This window comes from Thermobia domestica, chromosome 13 (genome assembly GCF_964235325.1).
Source record: "Thermobia domestica chromosome 13, izTheDome1.hap1.1, whole genome shotgun sequence".
NCBI classification, from domain to species: Eukaryota; Metazoa; Arthropoda; class Insecta; order Zygentoma; family Lepismatidae; genus Thermobia; species Thermobia domestica.
In genome coordinates this window covers 114,944,777-114,970,545 of record NC_137466.1, presented here as the reverse complement: position 1 = coordinate 114,970,545, position 25,769 = coordinate 114,944,777, and the positions used below count along the sequence as shown (strand labels likewise).

Here is a 25,769-nt window from a genome sequence, read left to right as displayed (position 1 = left end):
TCTACACGTATTTATAATTTTCTTTAACCTTCCTTTCTGAATGGGAAAGACCCATAATTTGATAGTAAGATTTTGAAACAAGGGAAAGACAGAAACATTCTGTTTTACTGCCGTATAGAAGGAGAAATATAGAATACTGAGAAAATACTACACTACTAGTCTTATGTGATAACTTAAGCGATGGAAAGTTCGATTACATTTACTGTGTCGATTCGTTTTAATCTGTGAAAAACAATATTTTAAAAAAACTGAAAATCCACTCGTTTGGTTTTGCTGAATTGGGTGATTCAAGTTTCTGTATGATTTTTCAGTCTAAATTCATCGTTCGTTCCAAGTTATTCTTAATTCATTGATGAAATAGTTTTGGTGAACGAAATACTGAAGCGAAGGAAGAAACACAAAACAAATGACCAACTATTTCCGTGCTTTCTAGGCATATCATGAAAATTCCATTTGTTATCGATTTCCTCTGTATAAACTAACTATCTTGTTATGTGAAGGTTCAGTTTAGATACAATTACTGAACTGATATTTCTGAGTCGACTTGATTTATTACATCAACTACTATCTATCTTTCGGTTTGGGTACAAAACCTCGCGGCCAGAACCTCGCGACGACAACCTCGCGGACCAAAACCTCGCCTGGCCAAAACCTCGCCTCCCAAAACCTCGCGGCCCAAAATCTCGCCAGGCCGAAACCTCGCCTGGCCAAAACCTCGCCGCCCAAAACCTCGCGGGACAAAATATCGCCGGGCCAAAACCCCGCCTGGACAAAACCTCGCCGCCCAAAACGTCGCGGGGCCAAAACCTCGCCACCCAAAACCTCGCGGGCCAAAATCTCGCCGGGCCAAAACCTCGCGCCCCAAAATATCGCCATACCCAAAATCTCGTCTGACCAAAATGTAAATGTTCCAACAGATGATAAGGATGACGGTATAAAAGACGCTGTTTCAGAAGTATCACGGGTATTTGACCAAGTCCCGCGATACCATATGAAAATTCTATTTCTGTATTAGAGGATTTCAATGTGAAGGTAGGGCGACAGGATGTTTTTAAACTGGTTATAGGGAAAGAAAGTCTGCATAAGGAAAGTAATGACAACTAACGAGGTTAGTTTCGTGAACTTTGAAACATCCAAAAACTTAAAATTTTAACAAAAATCTAATAATATTTATGAAAATATGAAACAATATATGAGTTTTTACGACGTCCCTTGATTATGTCCTATAGGTTAAAGGAGACGTAGATGACCAGGATGAAGGAAATGATCGAATAAAGAAAGTGGGAGGAAACGGGAATAACCCGAGAAAGCCCACGCACACGATGTTTTGTATCATATTATTATTATTATTATTATTATTATTATTATTATTATTATTATTATTATTATTATTATTATTATTATTATTATTATTATTATTTGTAATGTGGAATTGCATATTAGGAAACACATTGGGTAAATTTTAAAGAAAAGTTTCATTCTCGGCGAGGTTTTGGCACGGCGAGATTTTGGGCGGCGAGGTTTTGGCACGGCGAGATTTTGTCCCGCGAGGTTTTGGGCGGCGAGGTTTTGGCCACGCGAGGTTTTGGCCCGGCCAGATTTTGTCCCGCGAGGTTTTGGGCGGCGAGGTTTTGGCCACGCGAGGTTTTGGCCCGGCGAGATTTTGTCCCGCGAGGTTTTGGGAGGCGAGGTTTTGGCCACGCGAGGTTTTGGCCCGGCGAGATTTTGTCCCGCGAGGTTTTGGCCGGCGAGATTTTGGGCGGCGATGTTTTGGCCGCGAGATTTTGTCCGTATACCCTATCTTTCTCCGATTTTGGAAAAGTGAATGTAATTTTTTTCAGATAATCGATAATCGATCTCTTTCATTTCCATGAAGGATTAGCTTGTTTGGAAAGGTCGTTTTAAAACTATTCAATACTGCAGAATAATAACAGTTAGGATTTTGTAGTCTCCAATCCTTCTCCACTTTTTTAAATTGATGTATGAAATGAAAGCGTAATCTCAGTAAAGATCTGTCAGAAAGTATGAAGTATTGGGTTGGTGTGAATGAATTGTCCACTTTGACGTCTGATGTGAAACTCACCTCAGTAATATAACACGGAAAACAACTCAAGTCACATGTCTAACGCATGAGTTCTATACGCACTTAATTTCGGTTGGGGTAACCAGACAGTCAGGAAGCAGTGCGTTGTTGAACGGGGCTTGTATGAAAGTAAACATGGAAGATACAATTTCAAGTAATTTATTGTTGATGAATTGAAACTGGGATATTCTCCATAAAAAAAGCATTAACAGCGCATTCGAACTATGGTTTGTCATATTTCGTTCCGGTGACACAACATTACAAAATGAACCACATGGGTACTGAACAACATAATCGGATGATCTCCTCACGAACATCATGGAAACAGGCCCTAGGAAAGGTGTTCGTGTTATTGCAGACGAGTGCATACACCATACACAACTGTCATTCGGTGCCTTTGTAAAATCAGTGAAAAAGTGGGACTCAAAGGTGCCACATGAGTTGACGCTTTCAAACAAGAATTGCATCTGGAGGTGCCCAGGACTCTGAGTGTAAGGAATAACCATGGAAGTTTACTGCATCAGATTCTCAATTTTCATGAAACGTAGATGTAGTCTGACAATCGTAAATTGTCAGTACAGTGGTTGGGTTTTGATAAAAGTCCAGAACAGTTTCCAAAACCCCAAGAATATAACGTTGCTGGCATGATAATCTATGATGAGCTTGATTCATCATGCTTTTGTTCGCCGAGGCGAAATCATCACTGCAGATCGTTGCAGTCCTGAACCTCGTCAAATGCACCACAACTTTGCACACAGGCATCCAGAAATCTGCAAATGACATGGTGTCCGCATGTTACAAGACAATGAACACGCAGTATGAAACCCTTCCTGGCTCACCGCATTCTCCTGACGCCTTCCACAACGATTACCATCTTTTCCCACACTTCGTACACTTCGTGGGAGGGGAAAACATTCTCTGATTATTGGATGTTTCAACGTTCGACTGAGGACTACTTCACACCGCAGACTTCAGAGTCCTTTTGTCACGGCTTGAGTGATGGCAAAAGTGCACGGCTACTATTTTGAATAACTATGCTTTCTAGTTTTTCATTGTTTATTGGTATCTTGAAAATGACGCACTTGAAACGGGCTTTTTATTCTCACTAACCCAATAATCTACTTCTGTTTTCTCCTTACTTAAAATTTTATTTCAACAAGCCTGTACGACACCTATTGAAACAAAACAAGCATATTTGTAATCAGTGAATTTCAAGGAAAGTACAAGTTGTAGTAATTTTAGTTATTGCTATCCTTAAGACTGAGGTGAAGTTAAAAGAATAACTATATTACTTGGAAAATCTATGTTGACTTACCAACAACTTGGACGCCATCGGAACGCTCACAAATCACATGACCGTCCTTTATGACCCAATCAAATGTTAGGCATGGACCAGTGAAGCATGGACGTGTTTCCCATAATGCAGTTGGGCAGGGCTCTCCCCCTTGACTGGGAGGTTTTAAAACTGCACGAGACCTTGTTTGATAGCCACCTGACAAAAGAAAATTTATATATTAATGTAAAAAAAAACAGTATTTCATGCTAAAAATAGTTATCACTATAACAAAGAATAGGTTTGACGTTGTTAAACACATTTATTATCTTAAAATGTCTTTTAAACAATCTACACTATTATATATAGACAGAAGTGACTGACTCATCATCATCCACTCCATACTACTGTAGGTAGAAATGTCAAATTTGGACAGAACACTAGTTTTGTCATGAAAGCAAGAGACAGAAACTTTGGAAACACTTATCCTAAGGGGTGGTGTTCAAAGGTTTTGCCAAAGATAGTATATCTCACGAATCCTTGAAGTTAGAGAGATAAAAATCAGCATATAAACTCTTCATTTAAAACAAAAAAGGGGAATACGCGTTTTAGCTATTTCGAAAATTCTGCCTCTAAGAGGGGAAAACGATGATATTTCTAAAACACTCAAATTTTTCCTTGTTTTCTCAGAAAGTGCCAAATGTTGGGATTCGTTTAATTTGGAGATCTGACTAAATTAAAAATAAGAAGAAAAAGAAACAGTTTTGACCGTTTCCGAATATTCCGCTGCTAAGGGGAAAAGGAAACAGTCTCTATAATATAGAAATTACCCTTTATTTCGTTACAAAGTGCAGAATGTACGGATCTATTTAACCTGCAGATGCTAAATTCGGTATGTAAGCTCTTAAATAAAAACTACGAAATACACACGTTTTACCGTTTTCAAACATTCAGTTTCTAAGAGAGAAAAGGAGGCCATTTTCAAAATATTCTAATTTCACTTTGTTTATTAAGAATGTGTCCAATGTGAGAATTCTGTTATACATCTTGCTCTGCAAGTTTTACGTAGTTTGTAAGCGGAGATGGTAGGAAGATTTGGAGCCACATAATGGATCTGAATGTTTCGGAGCTGATTTTATTGGAATTATATTATTTTTAGCAGGATTGGGTATTAATCATAAACGATAATTCCTTACCCGTTTAAGGAAATGCCATTTCGTGCTGGTTTAAAGATGTGAAATTCGGTGCATAAATTTCTAAATAACAATACTGGAATATATGTTTCAGCGTTTTCGAAAATTCCACTTCTATGGAGGACATTTTCAAATTCCAAAATTTCAAAATTTCCTTTTATTTATTGAGAAAGTGCGCAGTTAGAGATTAGCTTAAATTGAAGATGTGAAAATCGGCATATAAACTCTTTTCACTTCTACAGAGGAAAAGGAGTCATTTCTATTACAGTGAAATTTCCCTTTATTTATTCAAAAAGTGACAAATGTGAAATTCGCTTAAGTTGGAGATGTAAAAATTGGTGTAATATAAAATCTTAAATAAAAGTACATATGTCAATACATATTTCAACGTTTACGAAAAATATTAAGATTCTCACTATATTTTCAGAAATTGCTTAATGAAAGGACTCGCTTAAATTGGAGTATGAAATTCGTTAAGTAAACTCTTAATTAATAGAAGGTACTGCCAACCCCACTAAACTTTCTCGCTCCAATATCTGAAACTAAATTATGCTACAAACAAAGTTATAAGGCGTTTTCGGTTCGCTCCAACAAAACATGCTCCCCAAAAGTAAACTGCCTCTTATAGATTTCTTCATGAGAAATAACTTATTGTGTATATTGCAGTTACTAAAGAAATATTTGTCAATAAAATATGAACAAAATTAAGTGAGTTGTGTTTGGGGAAATTATTTAAAGTACGAGAAACGAAGATACGAAGAAATTGAAAGAAAGCGAAGTTACTAGAAATAGGTGGTTTGCAATCTTCGCTGGGGCCCTCACGATATTACTAATACAATACTGTAGGGAAGCGGATTTAAGGTATTGTAGGTTCCCTCATATACAATCAATTACAATTACATCCCCTCACATAATGTGTGTTCCTTGTGTCATTTTTGAGTGCACTTCAATTCCGTTTTTTTTTAAAAAAAAACTGCTAAACTGAAAAAGTGGATTTTTCATATAATATAGGGCGCTTTACCAGTGTGATGTCCAAACAGCTAACGTGATTTGAAAAATTCCATTATTTTTAGATTAAAAACACACATTTCCAACAAGTTTTCTCTCTCTGTTAGTTTTCTCGTATCATTATTCATAACGGACTTGGCCTGTTACGTTGGACATCTGATACAACTAGTATATTCTCTGAAATTAAGAAACGTCAATTATCAGTTCAACGGGGTAAAAGCTTGAGCAGAAAAATTTTTTGGTCGCCTCAACTGACAGGATGTGATCTAATCGGTATACGCATTCTACCCTGGCCGTTTAGGTTTACTGAAGTAAGTGTATCGAGCAAACGTGGTACATGGTGCAACAGCGCTCAACTACTAGCTTGGCTCCGGCAATGACTATTGAGGTAAGTTAGTATCCTCAGCAAGCACGGATACCATTTTTTAGGCAGCTACGTGTCTAAACAGCGCTTCGTCGACCACTCGGGGTAGTTATTAACATAAGCATTTCATATTTTTCAACAGTGTATACCATGTTGGGGGCATGTTGGTATCACCTTCTGTACAAATTTTCACCAAAATTCTTAAATTCTACTGGGTGTACTTAAATGGCTGTAGCTCTTCCCATTGGTCTAGTGGCTAGTTCCGGGTTCGATTCTCGGTGGAGCAGCACAAAAATTAATGCATCTCCTTTAGCCTAAGGGGTATAACAGTGGGGTTTTAAACTAAAAGAAATAAATTTAAATATGTCCATTTTAATTGTGTGTGGGGGGGGAGAGGTGTATGTGTATGTTTCCTATAGTACGCAAAATAAATCTAATATTTAATTTTTTGAATTGTTTGCGCGCAATAACCTGGAATCCTCTGTTAAATCTTCCTACCTGAATTGATATAAATGTAAAAGTCGGTTCTTTTATTCTTCATAATTCGATTGTAATACTGTAAGTTCAGATAATTCACAAAATAGTTAATCTTAAGAAAACATTTAGAATATTACAAAATTTAAACAGTCATAAATTCTAAGAAGAATTAAAAACCAAACCCCAAGCAGGTTATATATTTGCATTAAGATTAAGTTTTAACTATCCATGACTATTTGTCAAGAATATTTTTTACGGTTACTTTGTATAACAACTTCGCCATTTAAGTTAGATTCCTTTCCAGATATAAATTTTTGCACCGTTTCTAATTTCTTATTGAATAAATGGTACGTCCTAAGCTCGAAGTAAATAAGTTTATTATGATCAAAACTAAGGGGACAAATAGTTAAACTTTTCTACTGATTTATTGATTGGAATCATAAGTGGTATTGCTGTATACTTATAATAACTATAATCTATTTCCGTCATAGAGAGCACGGTGGCTCAGTGGTAGAGCGTTCACCTCCGGTGCTTGGGGTCCCTGGTTCGATCCCAGCTCGCGCCGTGTGGACTTTGTGGTAGACAAACACCGTGCTCGTGAGTTTTCTCGGGGTTCTCCCGTTTCCTCCCACTTGCTTCATTTCACTCATTTCTCATTATCACCGTCTCCTTTAGCCTAACCGGCATAAGCATGGGACGTTAAATTTAAAAATTTCATTTCATTTTTATTTCCGTCACAGAAGTTTAAATGAAGGATAACGAATTACATTCAGTAATCGGATAACAAAATATTCCATTTATGTAAATATTATACCTAAATTAATATAACATTACATCAATTCGATCAAAAATATAATTATAAAAGTATTTTAAAAAATAAAATTTACGGTTATAGCTGCTGATATCATTATCAATGGCTCTTGATTTTGGAAATATGATCACTAAGAAATAAAGTATGAAAACATTATGGTTATTTAAAGAAATAATAGAATACGAAAGCTAGAATAATACAGAAATAAAGAAATAGAATATAAAGGCTGCAATAAAGTAAAATGGTTCTATTAATATTTTCCTACATTTACTCATCTTCACTGCATTAAATCTGTTAAAAGGAAAGATACAACCAAAATAAAGCTGCCATCTTTTGCTTTAGTATAATTTTAAATGTTAGGTCATACACTTAAAGGAATGCTATCAATTTTATTCAAATAAAACTTCTATGCTCTGGCTATTTACACCTTGAAGTGTAAATGGTCGACAATGACAGAAAGAGAGGAAGCATAAGGAAAACACGTTGCCACGTTGAAGATTTCCTATAAAGGTGTTTATTTTATTGATTCCTTATTGATTTTGTAGCTATCCATAGAAGAATTATGTGTCAAATGTCAAATAATTGAAATAGAGATTATAAATATTAATTTAAATATTCGTGGGAGCTGAGAAAGCTGGAAAGCAATGTTTGGCAACAAAATGCACTTCTCTGGCAAACGTGATTATAAAAGATTATCAGAAACTTTTACAAGAAAAAACAAATAGTCCTTTGAACTGAGACATTGAAAACTATTGGCGGTTCTAGATCATTTTGGGGAGACAGATCACCTTCTTGATGGCTAGTATATGCTCGAGATGTGGAATAAACGTTTTACATAAAATAAATGTATACAAAGTGTGTCCCAAAAGTCATGAAATATATTTTTGCCGCGTCCTGCCAGGTCGTAGCACGTTCAGTCCATTAAGTTAAGTGAGCGACACCATAGGTGGTGTCAGGATCACCCTTGTTTTGAGACCACGTCATGACGAAGACTCGAGCAACGTTGGGCCATCACAATCTGCACAAACTCTACAAAATCCCTGTATAAACTCATGAACTGCTTAAACAACTCTACAGAGAATCTGCTCTTTAGCATGTGCAAGTTACGAGGTGGATGAAGAAGTTTAAAGGGGTCAGGAAGGGGTGGACGATTACCTCCACTCTGGACGGTCATCAACAAGCCAAACTGATGGAAAGGTGATTAGTGTGCATGAGTTGTTGAATGCTGACCGTCGAATGAGTGTTTGGATGTTAGCTGACACGCTGAATATTCCGAAAACTGTTGTGGATCTCATCATTACGGAAGAAATGAATATGTGAAAGGTGTGAGTTAAGCTGGTCCCAAAATTGTTGACAGACGAGTAAAATGCCAATCATGTGTTGATCGTGATTAATTTAAAGAAACATATAAAAATTGAACTAGATTATTTGATAAACGTTATTACTGGTGATGATACATGAGCATTTCAATGCGACCAGAGAAGAAATGCCAGAGTGCCAAATGGCACATTCCAGCGTCTCCAAAACAAAAGGCGGGGATGAGAAAATTCAAATTGACACCGTTTTAACAGCGTTGAAGCTATCCAAGCTGATGTTAAAAGAGATTCCTGTCGAGGACTTCGAGGGTCGTACCGGGCATGGAAGAGTCGGTAGGAAAAAATGTGTAGATGCTCATGGACAGTACCTTGAAGAACAGAACCCTTTGTAAAGATCTTGTTGATAAATGTTCTTTTTTAAAAAAAATATATATTTCATGACTTCTGGACTTCATGACACTGGAAATATGTATAAAGAATAACATAAATTTTGAACGTATAATGTAACAAATCATATTCTATTATATTTATTATATTTTTGTTGGTAGCTTTTACGTGTAGTATCTTTCCTATAATATTAGTTGTAATGTGATGCTGAATATGACATTAATGTTTGAAGTGGGCCAAGAAAAGTAAGGGAATGGTTCTTAACTGTTCCTTTTATTTTTGTTTATACAAGCATATAATTATGTAGAGTTAGAGAGTAAAATTAGTACGCAAATTGTAGTTCTTTAAAAAGATAGAATGTTCTTTCGGATTCTCCCCACTTTGATAACTCGTGTCATCAAAGTTTTATCGACTACAACGTGTGCCGTGCACTATGTGAAGGGACTCATATTAAACTACCATAATTTTGAAGAAATACATCTCTTGTGTATCGCAAAACTAATTACGATTGAAAAAAATTCCTTTGGAGAGCCAATCGTTTCCCACCGCCGCCCTCCCTGTGGATCCGTCAGTGTTCGGAAACTCAAAATAACATTACATTTAGAGACGAGAAAGATGAATGATATGTTTCCACATATTAGCGACTTTACGGTTGTCATCAAAGAATTTCATTAGAAAGAGTGAAGACAGTACTCAAAGATATGTAACATCTCACTCGTAATCTCATTCTAAAAAATCTTCAATCGTTTCTAATTAATAACATTCCAACGTCAAATTCCTTTGTCAGCTCCACGTGAACTAAATATTTCTTACCACTTTGATTTCCACTGATTCATATGTGACTATGATCCAGCTACTAGGTTGATGCTCGGAATCCTATATAATTTAAATGGGTTGGCACTAGTGACATTGCTCTCCTGAGTTTGAGATGTATTTATATTTTGATCATTAATATAATAATATTATTATAAAAGCATGAAAATCTACCTTGCTCCCTCTTCCCCCTCCACCCAAGTAACCTCGGAAATGATTATGCTGGTTGGCATACGTTTCCGTTCGTGAGAACATAGTAGCGCAAAGCTCGAAGTTTGCAGCATAAAATTAGTACAAAACTTTGGCATATAAAAAGTTTTAATTTCTAAGGTGAGAGGGTGGAAGCAATAGTTTCACCTAAGTTTGATAATGGGATAACTTGGAAACAATAAGAACACCGAAATTTGGGCACATAAGGAAAGTTCAATTTACAAAATGTCTGTATGTCTCTACGCCCCCCAAATTAATTTTTGCTTTAACTTGAAACTGGTTACGATACAAAACTACTGGTAAAAGTTTGCAACACAAAACGTGAAAAACCAGCAAGAAACTTTTTTTCAATTTCTAAAGTATGTGTTGGAGATTAAAGATATGGACAAGAAATATGTCTCGCTACAATAAGAGGTAACACTTAAATGTATGCATCGAAGTTAACAGAAAATGTTTCCAATGAGAGCTCTATACAACGACAAACAATACGTTATGTAGTATATCCACTACATACAGTATCATCAGGACTATAAAGACTATAACTTACCCATTTCACCATCTTGGCAGTTTCTATGACAGTGGTTCCACCTGCTCCATTCGGAGACTTCACAGTCCCCACGACAAGGTACATAACACGAATCCTCTCGTCGGAGGTCTAAGGCTACTTCTAAGAATCCTCGATCTCTAAACGGAACATCTGCTTGAGCGAGGCACAAATCTTCGTCCACAACCTCTCCGCCTTCACGTTTACAGGTCACATTCCTTGAAATGGTCCCGTGGCCACATGTTGCTCCCTGTTTGTATACAGTGAATGAATTAATTAATTTAGTAAACTATTAGTTACATAATTTATAATTTATACATTATCTGAATAAATAGTTTTCATATAGTGAGATATTTTTAGATCAACTGGATAATAAGGATTTTATTAAATTATTTTAAAGTTAATTATTTTCTGTACATTAAGACATAATATAATCAATATAACATTTATAATATTAGCAAAAATATTTCTATTAAGCAAGGCATGTTAAAAATATGGTGAAATAGCAGCGTTATCCACAGAATATAATTAAATAAAATGTACGTGCTTCATATAGAAACGGCTAATACATAATGCAAAGTTATTATTTTTCTGGTTTATAAGAAAAGGTTTCGAAACGGTTATTGGTTTATTTAATGGCATTTCATAAATAGTACCTGGCACACTTTTCATATTTTAAATATTTTTTCATTGTCTTTAAGGTATTCACTAAATTTCAAAATATGAGGGTCAGTCTAGCAACCCTGAATCGTTTGCAGAACAAATCAGAGAATCTAACCCTGAATCGTTGGTGAATCTACAAGGGCCTTAACAGAAACATGTTCATTGCTGAGATATGGGAGGGGGATGAGATTCATAAGGGGCAGGATAGGTAGGTTCTTTTATATCTTCAGTGAAATTCATCTAGTTTTCTCTGAAATATTTTTTTCGGAAAATTAAGAAATCTCAAACAATATGTAAGTTTATAATAACCAGGCACGTAGCTAGGATTTCGTAATATGCGGGAGGGGGGTTCCGTAACGAAATACTGTGGTTATCACAGCAGGAGCTTGATCATTCTAAACTATTTTACTGGCAACATACCCATATTGATTTGTTATGACAATAAAATGAGGATATGTTAGTAGGTATTTTAATTACAAACTATGAAGTTTGAGAAGATGGAAGCTTCACTTCGTGCGTTATCTAATCGTAAATTAATATGGTCGAAGGTAACACTGATAAGACAATAGGGAGGAAACTACATGTTCGTTTCTTATATTAACTTATTTATGCTCTGTTTGGCGGAAGGTCATTTTGCAGTAGAATTATTAACAAACGGCTGTTAGTAATTGCAGCATCAAACTTACCATCACGACATTTGCATAGTGACACTTATTAAATCCACAGAAGAAACCGCAGTCACAATAGTCGATTCAGGATTCTAAATTCGAATCTTCCAATTGCAAAGTGACAGGTGTAACTATCTATCTACTAGGACAAGGCGCAATCTCCTACATCAAATACAAATATGTTATACCCATAAAAAAAAAGTCTCTGGATGTACAGAAAAATAACTGTTGTAATGTAAATATATCTTTGCTACCTTGTAGCAATTTTTAATGAATACTACTATGTTTCATTAAGTATGGTTTGAGGTAAATTTCCAGAATAATATTTCTGTTTTCGTAAATGTAAACCATACTGAAGTTAGACCATTTGTCTCAGGCTTACTTTCATTGGGTAAAATTTCAGCTAGCAGCTGTACATATAAATATTTATTCTCTTCGGGAATACATCTAAAACCAACTAACAATCTTTTAAACGTTTTACTTGATATCCACCTAGATTAAAGCGGACACACACATAAATAAATTTACCCAAAAGTGTTTTTTCCTTTCCTGAAGTTGAAAAAAGAACCATCTATTTTACATTCCGAGGAGAGATTCATCGTCCATTCTTTAACCTTGTGTATATTTAATTCTGTGAGGGGTGAGCATGTGTGAAATACGTTTAAAACACGACACATCTGTACTTACGTGTAGATCGCAGTTTCCCCAAGGACCTCTGTCCCAGTAGTAGCAGGGAACCGCAGGGCACGGTTTGTGGTGAACCAATAGAGGAGCACAGGGACGTCCCATTTCACTTGGATTGGTTGTGATGTATCGCTGACGTCGAAGTACTGAACCTTTGTTGTTGAGGAAGAGTAGAAAGAAAGAAAAGGATAAAAACAAATTAAAGGTCACGAAAAGGAAAGCCAACAGTTATAAATTGTTACGGAAAGAGCACAAGTCACATAACTTTCTTTGAGCTTCTCTTGTTCACAAAAACGGGAATCAAAAGCTAGGAGCACAGTTTATATATATATATATATATATATATATATATATATATATATATATTTACTACATTTTTCTATAGTTTTCTGTAAAATTACAGCGAAATACAAACGAACAAACTGCTATGGATTTATGCAAATGACAAACAATTGAAAGGTGGAATACGATCGATACCAAAATAAATATTATTCTTTTTAATATTATTTTCATATTTCACAATTATTTTAAGATTAAAAGAATTTTGCGTGTTGTCTTTCTAATTTAACAATATCTTTGTAATATTAGTCAAATTTTCACTGTACTTTTACTGAAATATTCATTATAGGCAAATTCGGTAGCACGTAGTATAGATAAAAATTAAATACACTAATAATTAAGATAGTATATAATAATGATAAACACAAGAATATTTTTCTGAAATACTAAAAAGTATAAGGGTAACCAAGTAAGTTCTGTCGCTTTTTGTGGAGGTCTGTGTCCCATTGGCCCTCACACCGTGAGTTAAATGCGAATGGAGATAAGGTTGATGGTGTTTGTATATCCAACATACTACCTGACAGTTCAGACACACAGTGGACTTGCGTAAGGACAGAGTGAACATGGAACCTCCACAGAGCGTCATAAGGGCGTGTACGAGTTCAAACTGGAGTCATACGCCGCTGAAGCGGGCGGAAGATTTGCCAGGGCTTTGGTGATGCTGTCGTGACTACGTGGACAGTGCAGCGGTGGTTTAACAAGTTTGACAACGGTGACGAAACACTCGAAGACGCACCATGTGCCGGAAGATCTACACCTACACACACCTACACCTACACACCTACACACCTACCAGGAAACACACCTACATAATGATGATCTACACGCAGTGATTGAGGAGAATAGTGGCAAGACATGTAAGGAACTGGAACTACAATTCAGTATGAGTGGAGAAACTATTCGGGAGCACCTCCATCAACTTGAGAAGCACAACAAGTTAAGTCGATGTGTCCCACATGATTTGACTCCGGCCAGAAGACAACGCGAGAAGACACCTGTGTTTCTTTGCTGTCTCTTCTGAGGAAGGAACTATTTCTACACAGAGTGTTTACATGTGATGAGAAATGAGTCTTGTACGAAGCTCCATGGCGCCGTCACCGTTGGTTAGCATCCCTTGAACCGGTTCCAAAACAGCTGAAACCAGCACTGCACCACAAGAAGGTCCTCCTGTGTGTTTCGTGAACTTCTCGTGTCATCGTGCAGAAGTAGCTGCTACCAGCTGGTCAGAGCATCAATGCAACTGTGTACTGTCAGCAGTTGAGCCATATTTAAGAAAAACTCAAAACTCTGGAGCCAGCAGTTATGAATCGCAAAGGGGCCTCCTGTTACAGGACAACGCTAAGCCCTACGTGGCAAGATGATCCGGGGCACCATTCTACACCTTGGATGGGAAACACTATTGCATCCGCCATACTCACCGGACAAAGCACTGCCCGATTATCACCTGTTCCATTCCTTGGACAATCACTTTAGAGGACGCCAGTTCAAATCTCTAGTAGAGGTGCAAAATGCACTTGATACCTTCTTCGCTTCACGATCCACCAAGTTCTATTGCGATGACATCCATGGCCTTCCAGAACGTTGGCAGAAGGTCGTCAATGCTGATGGGGACTATTTTAGATCTTCCAGGTACGTCTTAGATGACATATCAATGTTCGAAGGTAGTGGGCGAAAAAGTGACAGAATTGTCTTTGTTACCTTTATATATAAAGCATGCTTTTATAGTGGTATCTACAGTATATATATATATATATATATATATATATATATATATATATATATATATATATATATATATATATATATATATATGCAGGTTTATGTAAGCAATCAGATGTAAAAGCAACAATCATTTATTTTTAAAAATATAAGTTCAAAGATATAAACTGGAAATGTACAAATTAAATGACCAAACCAAACAAAATTAAGAAAATTTTGAATTTCTTATTTAGTTGTTATCAATTATCAAAGAGATCAGAAGCACTTGTAGTAAAGTGGAATGAAAAGAAATAATCTTGAGAAAGAACTGAAAGAAAGGAACATATATGCTTGTAGAGCTTTTTAAAAGGGCTCAGTGGTAGATTCCCCACCTCTGGTGAAAGAGCTTCTTAGTTCGATCCCAGGCCAAATGAGTTTGTGGTAGTAAACATCGCATACGTGGGATCTCCAATTTCTTCCCACATTATTATTCTACTAATTATTTCATCATTGACTTTCATTAATCTTATGTCTCTTTTAGACTAAACGGCACAATCATGAGACATAAAATATATCATATCAATATTATTGATTATATTATTAATATTTCGTATTATCTTTTTTTAAGTTGAGAGGACGGATTTAATATAGATTACGCAACAATATTTAACAGGGTGGGGCATACTAGATTGCGTGTGGATTTGTCCAATTAAAGGAAGACTATGACGCGATATTGCCGTGGGGCTAAAGGGGGAACAGCTAAGCTGATGTGCTACAGTGCAAGCATGTGGCATATACATCTTAATCTGACAACACTGCAGCCCCGTCATTTGTTACCAGCGTTTCAAGAAAACTGAGAGCGCCATCTTCAAACGTCATAAAGGCCGTCCCTTACCAAGTTTAGTTTTCCATGGCTTTTCAAGATGTTAGGTAATCTCAAAGAAACTTTAATTTAAATTCCAAACTTCATCTGCTGAATATTATAAACTTATTCGGCTAAAAAATGTAAAACTAGATATATTAGTTTGTATAAATATTGTAAAAAAAGTTTAAGATAAATATAATACCAAACTAATAACCAGAAAATTTCAAACCATTGGACAAGCAAAAACTATAAAATGTCTTGCTTTCTGTTAATTTGAAGTTTGATTTTGTACAAAACGAAAGTACTTCTTAGTTTGCACAGGAAATATTATAGCCTATAGCCTACACAACTTTCGTCAATTATTCTTCCATAGAATTCAAATAAAATTTTGTTTTTCAATAAAGGTTAGGCAAAATATGGTTATATCGTAGAAAATTCTCACTCAGGTTGACTGTCTACGAGAACTGAATCCGAGATCTCATGACATCTTTAGGCGATAATCATAATCGATTATCTCCGTCGAACGAATCTAATAACCTATCACGTATTTATACATTTTACATCTATGTCTAAATCTATACATTATTGTTTTTACAGCATTTGTTGTATCCAGTGCAGGGGCGGATCCAGGACCGACTTCTGGGGGCGCGGTGGGTTGTCATACTGCTACTTTTAAGGGCTCCAAACTTTGGGATGAGCTTTATTTATATATATAAAATAAGAAAGTTTCCTCTTCTGGGGGGGAGGCGATCGCCCCGATCGCCCCCCTGGATTCGCCTCTGATCCAGTGGCGTATTTACGAATTTGTTTCGGGGGTGCTATGCACTACAGGTGAATAAGCACTTATATTTTTTTTGTTTTCAGTGCCGACAAATTTTAATGAAGTTGTGCATACAACAAAAAAAAAATATTTCGGGGGGAGGCTTCAGTCCAATAGTCACCCCCTAAATACGCCACTGGTCGTATTCATTAGTCTTTGATATATATATATATATATATATATATATATATATATATATATATATATATATATGTGTGTGTGTGTGTGTGTGTGTGTGTTTGTGTGTATGTATGTACTAGGTGCTGTTTTATTTGACGAATAATGAACAAAAAGAGAAACATAATAATGGTGATATAATATATCGAACGTACCGATATTTCCACAAGAACATTCTGAAGTATTCCAAGGAGTCCATTCAGTTAATTCACAGTCAACGGGACAGTCTACGTAGCACCATTTCTCAGACGGCGTAGGCTTAAACATGTCCTTGCAGAAACTATGAAAAAAGTTTAACAGTAAGGTATATTACGTACACAATTTGCATTCAATACCTATTTATTAAAATAACAATTTAGTTAGAAATATTACAATCATGGAAAGCGGCCATGCTTGAAAAATTTCTATTTGCGCTTTCTATACTACTTTGAGTAAGCATCATTCAATACAACCATTGTTAAGCATGTTTGTTCATGGGGTCACTGGAACGATGGCCTCAAATTTGGGGTAAAAGTTTGCTTCTATCCCATATATGTATTATTAATAACAGTTTTTTTTAAATATCATGTAATATCTAAATATATTTTACCTGCGTTTTAGTGACCTTTTAAATACAGATATAATAACTAATACAAATATAATAAAAATAATTGTATATCACATAGATAAACATGTGTTCATGTTCCTACATTTTTTTAAATTAACTGTTAAAAAGGAATAGAAAATTCATTACGAAAAGTGTTTGTATAAACTCTATGGTGAAATATTGTTTATAATATATATTCATGGTGTTTCTTCTTTATAATAAATAGAGTCTTCTTTATAATGAATGAATTTACATCCCACCTCTGAGATTTATGTTCTATGGACGGGTATGTTTAACATTAGTTGTATTGGATACCACTGTATCAAGTATGCCAATTACAAATTTATTCAAGCATAACACCAAGTCAGTCAATTAAAATTTATTTATTAAACATGATATATGCGACTGTTTCACAAAATGTATTTATAACTAAATATCTCAAAATTATTATTAACACTTTAACATATGTTTTTTTGTAATATTGTGTATTTCAAATAAAGAAAAGTATTATTTATGCTGTAGGTCCATCTCTCATATAGCCTCGGTGCTAAACTCCAAATTTACCAACCAACCATCTGTAAATTAATGTCGGCTAAAACGATGTAGTTGCGGAAATAATTACGGAATCTAAATACGAAAACACTTCTGTTGTAATATTAGAATGGATATGTATGGTCTAATCAAATGGATATGTAAAGTGGCTATGATATCTCCCTGAAAAATAAATATTCACTATTCAGTGTCCGAGGATATTATTATGGGAAGCAGGAATAGGTCCTCGACATAAAAGTTCAATGGAATTTCAATTTAAGGTTCCACCATAGGTTTAATGTCCAACAGAAGGTCCATTATATTATTCTGTATGGGAGTGTAGCAAAGAATGTATACGTGTTGGTTCGGAATTTAAAAAAAAAAATGCTTAATATTTTAAAAGCGTAGTTTCGACAATCGATTAGTAGTAATCTTCTAATCAAATACTACTCCTATTTTTTACATTAGGGCTTGGATGTATCTAACACCATCGATCGTAATTTTCAGGAGTGAACATTGATGTCTATCCTGTATGAGCTTGGATTTAACCCCTCAAATTTCCCAGTTTCGTTCCCCTGAAAAGTTTACCATTCTGACCGTAAATTTATTTTTCTTCCCCCCAATTTACGATTCTTTAGTTCAACTGTTTCATTTTCAATAAAAAAAGTATGCTTCCTAAATAATCTAATGGTCACAATTTGATCCCAAAAATCCATCCATGAGAACCCCTACAAGTGAGAAATTACGTTGTATCCAATCTCTTGTATTTGGTAGTTCTGCCATTTTTGGCAAATCATTTGCCGCAACTAAGAAGCTTCCATGCTCCACGATCTTCAGTTAACCTCTTTGTATTCACGTACGATTTTTCTGTTTTGATATCATCCATCAATTATACAGGTGTAGCCTCTTTCGTCCCATCTCTCTCTCTTTCCACCATTCCCTCTAGCATGTCCCTCGTGATACAGTTCCTTCTTATCCAATGTCCCAAGCGGTTTCTCTTCCTCCTATCCAAAACAGTTCTTTGCTCCTCCAACATTTCTAACACCCTCTCATCCGTTTTTCGCTCGACCCAGCTAACTCTTTCTAATCTTCTCCACACTTACAGTCGTGATTCATCATCAGGTAACGAAGAAGTGAAAAGCATAATGATTAGAAATTAGATATCTGTATTTTCAGCATCTATGGACATGTTAACTCGTCACGTATGAGGGATAATGTCTCTCTTCATTCACACTGCTCGGGGAATTGGAGAGGAAAGAAGGAAGCGGCCTAGGATCATTTATTTAGTTACCATCCCGGCATTTTACTAGTGTGAATGAGAAAAACCGAGGAAACCCTCATTCAGGATAGCTACTCTGAAAAAGCTGTTACACTTTTCGACCGAGTGTGAAGAATTGAAAGGAGGAGGTGCTTGCAAATAAATAAATAAATAAATAAATAAATAAATATGAATGTCGTGATGCATACAATTGAATTAGAATTATTTTCTCGAGGGTAGCGGGAGCGTTGTTTAAAATGAACTGTTTTTAATCCTCGTAGAAACATTATAGCATTATGTATTGTTGTCTTATTGCAAATATGCCTGGAGAGTATAACATTGTTTTTGTTTTTACTTCCGTAAATAAAATGGAACATATTTGTATGTAGCTATGAAAATATACTTCATGAATTAATGTGTACTACTTTTAATTTAACAAATGTTTGTCTGTAGGATCAATGTAGAAGTTTTGTTTAGAAATAACTATTAAACATAAGGTGAACACTAATTGAATCCTTCGGATGAACAACGGGACAGCGCCAAATGGAATGAAGCTATAGGATTGTTACTGAAATGTGATATTAGAGAAACAAAGATTCTCAGTAATTACTGTAACCTTTCTGTTTGTGCGAAGTTCTATGAGAACAACTAGGCATATGGACAGATCGTTCTAGGTGGGTACAAAATGAGTTGAAACCTTTTAAATTGGCTCTCCTGCGCAATTTTCTCGATGGCATTTGTACCGTTGTCTGCCAGTAGGCCTCAATTGTTCGTTATGTTTGAAAGTGAATGGTAACTGATTATTATAGTAATAACATAAAATTTAAACCAATAAATATGAAAATAGAACAGAAAATTTATTTTCCGCCTTTTCTGAATATTGAAGTAACATTTAGAGCAAGGGGGCGTGTGTGTGTGTGTGTGTGCACGCGCACATGCCTTTGATATTGTAACTGCTGTTTTCTTAGGCCAGAAAACGATACTGCCAGCTACTAAGTTAGAACTTTTAGCTAGTATGTGGCTTGCAACTTGTTACGAAGCAACATGCATTTCTTGACATTCTCTGGTGACAACTGGTCCTAATCGGTAATAGTTGGTGAATGCATTTGATCTAATTATTATTTAATTAGAATCACGCTAGTGGGGCATGCAAGATTGTAATGTTAGTCCGTCCGTCCTTTACTCCATACTATAACTCTTGAACGAAAGGTAATTTTTAAAATATTTTTCTTGCAATAGGCAGCTACACCGATTATCGAAACCGATTTCGTTAATGGAATCTATCCGTTAACATCTTTACTAGTAACGGTGAATTTAACGGTGGCTATCCATATCCCATATGTAGATAATATAAATTTCGCGTGAAGCTTTTTTACTGTTTTAGTAGAGTTTATTAATAATGTAATGAAACATAAGCTACTTCGTTTTCTTTTAATAATGCAACAGCATTCATTGTTCAATACTTGCAACTTAAAACAACTAACAGTGTCATGTGTACACTACGTGAAGAAAGTTTGGTTACAATATTGTAAGTAATTGAATGTGTGTGCAACCAACCTGGCTTCAGCGGGTTAACTTTAGTGTTACCCCTCTGTGTTTACTAAAAATTTGGAAAATTTACAGGAGAAAAGGTTTTAGAAAATGGTGGTTTAGAGTTATGTGATCTTTAGGTGTATAAGGTTGGGAGTGAAGTTATGTTTATTAAGAGAAATGTACCAGTTTGAACTATTTGCAAGGTGCAGAAGGTTTTGATGCTTGAGGAGCATTGTAGTCGTATAGCATGACGAAAGTGAAAGGCAACCTAGCCTAACAATTTGGGTTTAATGTTTTAAAAGGTAACGTAATCTAACCTAACATTTTTTGATGTTTTAAGTGCTTTCTTGTAGGTTTAAAACTGGAGGGTCACGTCTAAAGTTAAGCCCTTTCAGACAAGGGCACCGATCCTGGGGGGGGGCCGAGAGGGCCCGCCCTCCAAAGCTCATGTAGGCCTCCTCGCATTGTATTTATGAATATATAATATTTGGTATAATTTGAATGCAATTTGTCTTTAAATCCCTATATATGCCTTCTGCATCTGGATGCCCCCCCCCCCGAAATTTACAGAGAAATCGGTGCCCTTGCTTTCAGGTACTGTTGTTTGCATATTACCGAGGAGAAATTTATATATAATAAATCATTATGGAAATACATAGGAGGCTATGTCTTAGGATCAACTGAATGGATCGCCTCCAAGAATGATTTCGATTCCCAACCTTTAACTCTCTGTATCTTCGCCAAAATTGATGGTGATCCGTCAAGCAATTCTTGAGACTTCCCTCTCCCGGAGAGACGAACATACGAGCAGACAAGGTAAATATATAACAATGTTGTAAGCCAAACCATTTAAAATACCTTTCCGTTTTCCAAATGTTTCTTTTATACAAATTTACCTGTCATCAACTGTTCTTCCATCGCTTCTGTAACAGAAGATTCCTCGGCTTTGCACACCTTCTCCGCACGGAGAACCACCTAACGGGATGCAACTACTCCAGTCCGTCGCTCGCCATTCATAAGTGAAACACGTAATATTCAAGATACATTGTTGAACTTCTATTAATGGTGGGCAGTTAGCATTTGGATCAGCAGGAGCTCGTAAAATGGATCTGGTTCTTTGACGTTCTTTTTTTGGATCACAAGGCTAGAACAGAAAGAATTTTTTAAAGGAAAATTCTAAACCTAAAATCAAGTTTTCTTTAAAAAAAAAAAAAAAACAACAACAACAACAACAGAAGTAGATGGCAAACAAATAATGTGATTTGGTATTTAAATACATTAAAGCAATAATAATTACTTCTAAAAATGAAATTATGGTAATTATATTTTACCCATTTAATAAATGAAAAGGCAAAAAGAAAATATAACTCAACTTACGATACGGTAGTAGGCCTACATTGGGTTTCTAAATATAGAAAATTTTAAACGTAGATTAAATAAAATGCAACGGTGACTAGATACCTATAGGTAGGTTCTGCACAATGAGAAAATCAACTAATAATAATCTATCTTATCTACGTCTCAAATGGATTACCTGAAGATTAGTTTATCTCATGTACAATAACACGCAATCACAAAATAGAAAAGGCATCCTCAATTTGTAGAAGTTTTCCTCGGACCCTCGCCATCATGTTCTGGATCGCTTTGACATCTATTACTTTAATCTTTTGCCAGATACAACACTTCAACTAGCGTTCATATTTAGCTCCCAGTCACTCACAAACCATAGAAACTAACATACACCACTAATTTTGAATAGCCTTGCTTTGGGTTCGTTTGGGGAGTTGGATTCATTTGGAACAACACGTATGTAATGGCCTGTCAACCAGTCGAGTGTTTCTTATAATGGCTACTTGCAAGGTAGACACAAAAGAGAATTTTGTCTGAGACACCATTTAACGGGTATGATGCCTTCGGAGCAGTAACGGTATAAAATATGGAATTTCCTGGTATGGCACGCTCTGTAAATCCATATATTTCTGGCTGTATATAATGATGGTAGTTTCACTCTTCATGAGTTTCTGTGGCAGTTTGCGGGGCTTTTTAGGTATCTGTTCGAATTGTTTTTCATCATATTTACATGTATATATATATATTTATCACTTGTGATGTTGGACATATTATACCAAGTTTGTACCATATACAGCCTCTGATAAAGTTTCTGTTTCCTAGTCGATAATACAATTCGATTTTGTGAATGTTCGGGAAACATTGAAGTAACCATGATTTTGTGCTCCTGATATTTTTCATTAGGAAGATCTAGGCGCATATAGAAGGACAATATTAAGATGGATCTTGCAGAAATAGGAATACAAAGTAGAAACTGGATCCAGTTAGCTAAGGAAAGAAGTAACTAGAGAGTGTTCATGAACGCGGCATTGAACTTCCAGGTTCTATAGGCCACAGAGTAAGTTAGTTTAGTTAGAAAACATCATATATTTAAAATACTACTACATCTATTCAAAAGACATATGTATATTGATCATCAGGAAAAGAATAGTAAATCAGATAAAAAGTAGTTATATGAATCAGATTATTCGTCGCTAAATGGTAAGTGATCTGGCCCTTGTAGTAGGAGATCCGGATTCGGTTCTCAATAAAAATGCATGTGTTTTAGATCTCACGTTAAACTTTACGTTCAGTTTTCTTGTGTTGAAAAAAATGTTAAACTTTCGTACCCTCTCCTCACAACAAGACCAAACTATTTGATACATTAAATTCAGAAATAAATCATGATTTGACTATTCACACACAGAACGGCTTTAAATAATTTTTAGGAAGTAGAAAGAAGAAGAGAGTCCTCCATATAGCTACTATATAAGGTCTCCGATCCTAGTACCGTGAGTCACTCAAAGTTGCCTTGGGTTCCCCAAGATCTGGATGAATTTGTTCGGACAAACAAATATAACTGAACGTCTCCATCCCAAAGTTATACAAAAAGTGGGGCCACTGGAAGCGGGGCTTGAGTTCGATTCTTGGGGTATATTTCTCATAACAATGAGTCTTGTGATATGTTCTTTTTACAAGTCGTAAAATATCGTGCAGTAGAAATCCTAAATTAATAGTACCATTATTTCTAACTACTAACTTTTATAGCTCTAATTTATCATAATTTTATGATATACACAACTGTACATTTGATTTTGAAATATTTTACACTAGTATTACAAGACTAGTTGTTTCGAGAAATATGCCACTAATGGGAGCTAACGTGGTTCATATCCACGTTAATCTCTATGTCTACCTCTCATAAAGTTTTAGTGCTGGAAAGGGACGTTAACTCCAAATCAATAAATCTTACATTACAATACGAGATTTATGCTGTCGTAATAAATACTTAAAGTTGAAAAGGCAGCTGAAAATTAATTTTATATTACATGTTAGGCAGACTCATAAGAAATTTTTTCTACATAGTGTTCTTGTATCTTACACTCTTCTGATAATACAGTTAAAGGATAACTTACAATTACATCGCACGTGGAAGAAAGAGATATTAACAAATCAGGGAAGTGTTTGACATAAGTGTTATTTCTAGAAATGTGTCTTTCGCTATTTCATGTTGGTATATGTGTTCTGTATGTATTTCACTTTTTATTTGTAGTGTATGTACTTTCATTTCATTGTAATATTCTCCCCTCTTTGTCATTTTCCACTGCTGGTGAGATTGGCTTTGCAGATAGCAATAGCTATAATTAAAAGAAGTCACATACAGTGCAGGTAAAAGTTAAGATATGTTCCTCGTAGCCAAATTATTTGTGTTACTTATGGTCCTAGGCGCCGACTTGAAGAAAATATTGGGGGGGCCAAAACAGTGAATAAATATATAATCATATTCAGCTGTTTTCTACCAACTGCTGGATAAAGGCCTCCGCCCCTTCCCTCCACATCTCGGTCTGCTGCATCCGCTCTGCTGCTAAATTCATGACCTAAGTCAAATTTGTGTGAATGCAATAAAACAAATTCAAGTTCAAATTCTGGGGACTTCACTGCATCAAATTGATCTTCACTTCTCATATAGTGTTACCATAGTGTTGGTTGAAGCTTCAGTGCTCTATTAACTCTTTTAGGATTTTTGGTAACTTTTGTTACCATGGCGTATTATGGTCTTTGACCTCTTATTTAGGTTCTATAACAGGTACTTAAGTCGTTTTTTTTTATTAGTCAAGTCAAGGATGGACTAAAGAACACCCCAGATGCGTTTTGGAACCAGATGGTCAACTTGGCTGCGTCAAGTGGGTGCGGAAGGGTGTGACTTTTTACTTTTTCTTAAGGCAAGTTTCAAAAATTTTTCACGCCTGTAGTTTTCACGATATCAGATTGGATTTGTATGTACTTTGGATATTTCTCAAATTTTTCTGAGATCTTTACGTGAAGCCGAGTCCGGGCACGAGGGCCGCAAATGTTCCGAGGGGCTGATTTTTTTAAAAAAAAATCAGTTTTCCCGATTTTTCCGGTTCAGGAATACGATACGTACATGTGTGTGGCGCCGTTGGAAAGGGCTTGTTATACTAAAGAAAATAACGTTTAAGCCATGACTCTAGCCTAAATAGTAATGACACAGTGAATTTTTATAATAAGTATATACGTATGTGTGTGTATAAAGAGAGAGCCTAATTCAGACTTTCAACAATTTTTCTGCCCTTTGTTTTTAAGATACAAGATTGGAATTTTGCACACGTATTATGTACATAACAATGTATTTTTAGAAAAAAAATCAGATCCCTACGTCAACCCAGGCCTAGGCCAGCGGGGCAAAATGTTTTTGTCGGATTTGCAAAAATACTTCCGAGTTTTTCTCTAATTATCTGGTTTAGGTGTACGATACGGACATGTGAGTGATACCGTTGGAAAGGGCTTATTATACTGAAGAAAATGGCGTTTTAACCATGACTCTAGGCTAAATAGGAATGACGCAGTACATTTTTTTAAAATATTTTATACCTAGGTATATATAGAGGAAGTTCGGGTATTATGGAATACCATTTTTGAAATGAAATGAAATGAAATCTTTAAGTTTTACGTCCCACGGTTATGCAGGTTAGGCTAAAGGAGACGGTGATAATGAGAGATGAGTGAAATGGTGGAATGAAGAAAGTGGGAAGAAACGGGAGAACCCCGAGAAAACCCACGAGCACGGTGTTTGTCCACCACAAAGTTCACTTGGCAGGGGCTGGGATCGAACCCGGGACCCCAAACACCAGAGGTGAACGCTCTACCACTGAGCCACCGCGCCCCCCAATACCATTTTTGTTTCGCTTGTAACTCAGTTAATAATTGCACATTGAAACGAAAAGGAAAACAAGTATACGTCTTACATATTTGGCTTTATTTATGTATATCTTGATAAAGATGTTTCGTTACAGGGGTGGGTAAAATGTATAATTTGTAAAGAAACAACTTTGGAGGGTAATATGAAATAGTCGGGTAATATGGAATACAAATGCTATACAGAAAAGAAAAAAAAAATC

At 35.8% G+C, this 25,769-nt stretch overlaps 1 protein-coding gene across 2 annotated transcripts in view; it reads right to left on the bottom strand.

Annotated features, from left to right (window-relative positions):
* LOC145668440 (thrombospondin type-1 domain-containing protein 7B-like) overlaps positions 1-25,769 on the bottom strand; it is a 1,268,628-nt gene that overhangs the window by 291,530 nt on the left and 951,329 nt on the right. For both annotated transcript variants that reach the window (XM_081736305.1, XM_081736304.1), the window contains exons 21-25: positions 21,198-21,445; positions 16,549-16,673; positions 12,498-12,646; positions 10,483-10,729; positions 3,399-3,575 (exon numbers count right to left, since the gene is read on the bottom strand). In XM_081736305.1, coding sequence (XP_081592431.1) covers positions 3,399-3,575; positions 10,483-10,729; positions 12,498-12,646; positions 16,549-16,673; positions 21,198-21,445 — 946 coding nt within the window. The remainder of the gene's footprint in view (positions 1-3,398; positions 3,576-10,482; positions 10,730-12,497; positions 12,647-16,548; positions 16,674-21,197; positions 21,446-25,769) is intronic.